A 4,418-nucleotide genomic window follows, 5' to 3' on the forward strand; every position below is an offset into this window, starting at 1 on the left:
GGATGGGCTGCAGAACTTACAGCTTACCAAAGAAGAGGAAGAGGGTATTCAAATAACAGCTTCTAGCAGAGCTAAGTGGTTGGAAGAGTGTCATCTCAGCTTGTTTGGAAAAGTTCTCTCTGATCGTCAGCAAAACCAACGTGCCTTAAAGAGCACTCTACGATCGGTGTGGAAGATGGGATCAAATCTGAGGATCGTGGAAGTTGGGAATGATATCCTCCAATTCAAGTTCAACTCTAAATACCAGATGGAATAGGTGGAGAAGAATGGCCCCTGGAATTTTAATAATAATCTTCTATTGTTATGCCGATGGAGAAAAGGATTAACAGCCACAAATATTGTCTTCTCTCACTCACCATTTTGGGTTCAAGTTTGGGGCGTCCTATTTGAGCTTATGATAGAAGACACGGGTTGAGATATTGGGAATAGGATAGGCAAGTTTCTTGAAGCAGATAAGAGATCTTGGCAACCAAATTAGGCGAAGTATATGAGGGTTAGGGTGGAACTACCTTTGAACAAGCCATTACATAGAGGAGGATACTTACTGAATAGGGAAGGAGAGAAGGTGTGGGTTACCTTCAAATATGAAAGGCTCTCAATGGTGTGTCACAAGTGTGGAATATTGGGCCATGACGACAGGCATTGCGAAGCCACAGAATTAGGGCAAGTGACGAAATACCAGTACTGCTAATGGATAAGGGCCAACAAAAGCTTTAAAGGAGGGCTGAAAAGTATGAAGTTGAGAAAGGAAGTGCATCATCCGTTAAGCATTGATTGGGGACGGACGGTTGCACAACCAACAACGGCGGAGGAAGCCATGATTGGTAGTGGAGAAGGAAGTAAGAGGCAAAAATAGCTAACTATTTTTTTTTTCTAACTATCTAGTTAGTAGTTTCAGTTTTCAAACTATATCATTTACTAGCATCTCGAGTTTAAGAGACTCGATCTTAGCCTATAAATCGACTCTTAGATGCTCGATTTTCATAGTCTGATGTGGCATCTTTTTTCACATGGAAACCACCTGGAAATCGAGTCTCTAAGACTCGATTTCCAAATCAAAAAAATTTGAAAAAATTTCAAGTATCCAAGTCTCTCATCTACAAACCAAAATACCAAAAAAAAAAAGAAAAATCAGATCACAGAGAGAGAGAGAGAGAGAGAAAGAATCCAGAAAAAGATTAAGCTGAAATACCATATATGTGTTCATCATAAAAAAAAAAGAAAAAAAAAAAAAAGAAAAACCCAGAAACAAGCTCCAGGCCGGCAAGCCCCAGGTCGGCACGACCGGGGCCGCAGTGCGACCCGGGCCGCGCGAGCCCTGGGTTGCGCAGACCCTGGCCGCACTGCGGCCCCGGTCGCGCCGGCCTGGGGCTTGCCGGCCTGGAGCTTGTTTCTGGGTTTTTTTTTTTTTTTTTTTTTTTTTTTTTTTTTTTTTTTTTTTTTTTTTTTTTTTCTTCTGGCTTTCGGCTTCTTTCTTCTTCTTCGGGTTTTTTTTTTTTTTTTTTTTCTTCATGCTCTGATTTCTTTCTGGGTGGCTGTGGTTTATGTATGGGCTTAGAAATCGAGTGTCAGATACTCGATTTCTACGTGGACGCCACGTGGAAAAAGTGACAGCTGAGACGCATTCAAAACATCAAAATCGACCCTCAAAGACTCGATTTATAACCCCTAAATCGGGTCTCTTAGACTCGAGATGCTATAAAAAAATATAGTTTGAAACTGTTGACAACTAACTATATAGTTGGGGTTTTATGGCTATTTAGCCATTTCGTCCGAAGTAGGAGTGATGATGTTGACCTGGTTGCAGAGAAACAAGCCAGACGGGGTGACGTAGGTAATGATGGACAGTCAAGAAGACAAGCGGCTAGTCACCCTGGTGGATGGGACAACTCAGCAATAAGTCCATCAATTGCAGAAACGTCTGAACTCACACATGCCACAAGAAAAGTTTTAAATTTTGAAATCAATGGAAGTGAGGGTGACGCGCCAAGAAAAAAAAAAAAAAAAAAAAAAAAAAAAAAAAAAAAAAAAACCAGAGAGCTCTCTATTTGCAACAATGGCGTCTAATCATCAAGGAGTCGTTGGTTTCGTGAACTTGGACGACCTGAGCCTCGACTTGGCCGCTTCTCTTCTCCGCTCTGGCTACGCTGTCCAGGCGTTCGAGGTTCTCTCTTTCTTTCTTTTTTTGCTTTCTTTCTTGGTCGATGGATTAGTTGTCTGGAAAAAATGTTAGAGAAGTAAATTGAATTCTCTGGTTTCGTTCTTGAATTTATTCTATTTCTTGTTATTCATTTCTGTGCCTAAGTGGTCAAAATGACCACACTGTTATTTGCGTTTTTTTTTTTTTTTTGGTTTATTAATTATTATTTTTAGAAAATATATTGTTGTTTGTTAGAGCAATATTAGGCGCTCGAATTTTCTTTTTTGTTTTTTTAACTTTTTATTTTAGGTGGTGAGTTATGATTGGAGCAATATGATTTTTATTGTTTATTTTTACATTTGACTTGTGAAAAATTGTGTATGGGTAGATTTATTTTATTGTATTTGTTATGTTCCGTGATATATGCATAATGCATGGGTGATCAATAGCTGTCATTTCTTATTCCGTTGGAGAAAACCGGCCCACTTACGTGTATTTGAAGTGTCAACTATATATATACACACAAACGCGATGATGATGATGATGAAATTTATGTACAACTTAAACGGCCTATGCCCACGTGGTCGACTCAATGGACTTGAAGTACGTGCTCTAAATCTAGAGGTTCCAAATTTCATCCATCATACTATCAGTCCAAGGTGGCCAGGGTGTCGCATGGGCAAGGAGTTTAATAACTGGCCAAAGGCTGGGGTGCTACTTCCTTTTTTATAGATATATATAAAGTTATGCCAATGCTAGACAGAAACATGGTTTCTGGAAATGATTCAAGTTAAACCAATGATGCCGTAATGAATGAATTAAAACTATTAGTGTATTGAACAAGTAATTAGTCTCTAATTATTTGTAAGGAAGTTACTAATTCTCTTTGTAATATAAATATTTTTGATTCAACTTGTATTAGAACAGGGCATGCTCTGTATTTAGGAATGGTATGGTCCCTTTGTTGTATGAGTAGCTGGTTTTTGCTGTGGATTGGTTTTTGTATTTTTGTTTGTTGACCCAAAAAAAAAAAAAAAAAAAAATAATTTATCTATAATTATAGTATGAAAATAAGATTAATGGTTTTGGAAAAAAAAACTTATAAAGTTTGATTATTTGAAATGAACAAATATGATGATGATATTTGAATTGGTTCTCTCTGGTAAATTAAAAAGTTGAATGGACTGGTTTAATTTTCTTCAATTCTAAGAAACTTTAGAGGGTCAAATGGGCTGGAAATGACATTTGTTCAGGGTTGAACTGGATGAATTGGTCTGTTTCTAAACTATCGATTTTGGTAGTTGTGTATCCCAGGTAAAAAATTGTAACCATATGGAAATAATTAATCCTCAAAATCTATGATATTACTCAATTGAGATTCTTAGTCTAGTTATTTAGTTATGAACTCTTTTGTAAAAGAAGGAGGAAAGAAAATTTATATGTTTTCGAACTACTAATTTGCTCTTACCAACTGGCCGTTGTAGCTAACTTAAAGGGGGGTGAGGGTTTAAACCAATTGGATTGGAGGCAAGGTTAAGCATCTAACAATGTGCTGACTTCTTGGGTACTTGCTAGATTTTTGCCTATCGCACCTCTATGATGGAATTAGCATTTTAGACTTCAAGAGTTGCTTTGTTCCATCAATTGCTATAACAATGATAAACAAAAAAAAAAAAAAAAAACTTCTTTGTTGGTTGTTTGTGTGGGTTGCTTCAAGTTTCTATAAAGTTAGGAACAACTTAGAATGTGATATTTCCCATGTAATCAACAAGTAAATGGCCTCTAAACAGGATTATAATCAATCAATCTAACTAACTTTTTGTATCTCAATGATTAGGTGTGGGAAACTTAAATTTTTTGTTACTTTTTAATCAATAAAATATCAAATCCTTGCGTAAAACATCATAATGCGTTCAAGTGATTGATTTACTAAGCCTTGCAGTTGATAGAGTAAGCCTTGGAGAGTTAGAACCCCACCCAGAGTTGCGAGTAGATATAGTAAGCCTCTTTTCACATGGACTACAACACTAAGGAAAATATTGGCAACAGGTAATTAGAGATTCAGGGCAATTATAGCTGTGAATTGATGTTGGGTAGTTGCTACTGTTTTGTTTGTTTGGTGTCACTTTAGTAATGCCCAATTCAGTAGTTGCTACTTGCTACATTGGAATCTTGGAAAGGGAAGTTGAGCGAGATCTTAGGAGTGGGGAAGTTTGGATTATAGCTCCTTCATGCCTCATGTGGTGAATCACCGTACTTTTGAGGGAAAGGAGTTACC

At 37.2% G+C, this 4,418-nt stretch overlaps 1 protein-coding gene across 1 annotated transcript in view; it reads left to right on the plus strand.

The window, feature by feature from the left end:
• Window positions 1–1,992: 1,992 nt before the first annotated feature.
• Window positions 1,993–4,418, plus strand: part of LOC111993890 (uncharacterized) — a gene marked incomplete in the record, with an annotated part of 33,808 nt that continues 31,382 nt past the window's right edge. Inside the window, 1 exon segment of the mRNA XM_065768003.1 lies at window positions 1,993–2,164. Within this exon segment, the coding sequence (XP_065624075.1) occupies window positions 2,057–2,164 (108 nt within the window).

This window comes from Quercus suber, unplaced genomic scaffold (genome assembly GCF_002906115.3).
Source record: "Quercus suber isolate HL8 unplaced genomic scaffold, Cork oak 2.0 scaffold_874, whole genome shotgun sequence".
Classification (NCBI taxonomy): domain Eukaryota; kingdom Viridiplantae; phylum Streptophyta; class Magnoliopsida; order Fagales; family Fagaceae; genus Quercus; species Quercus suber.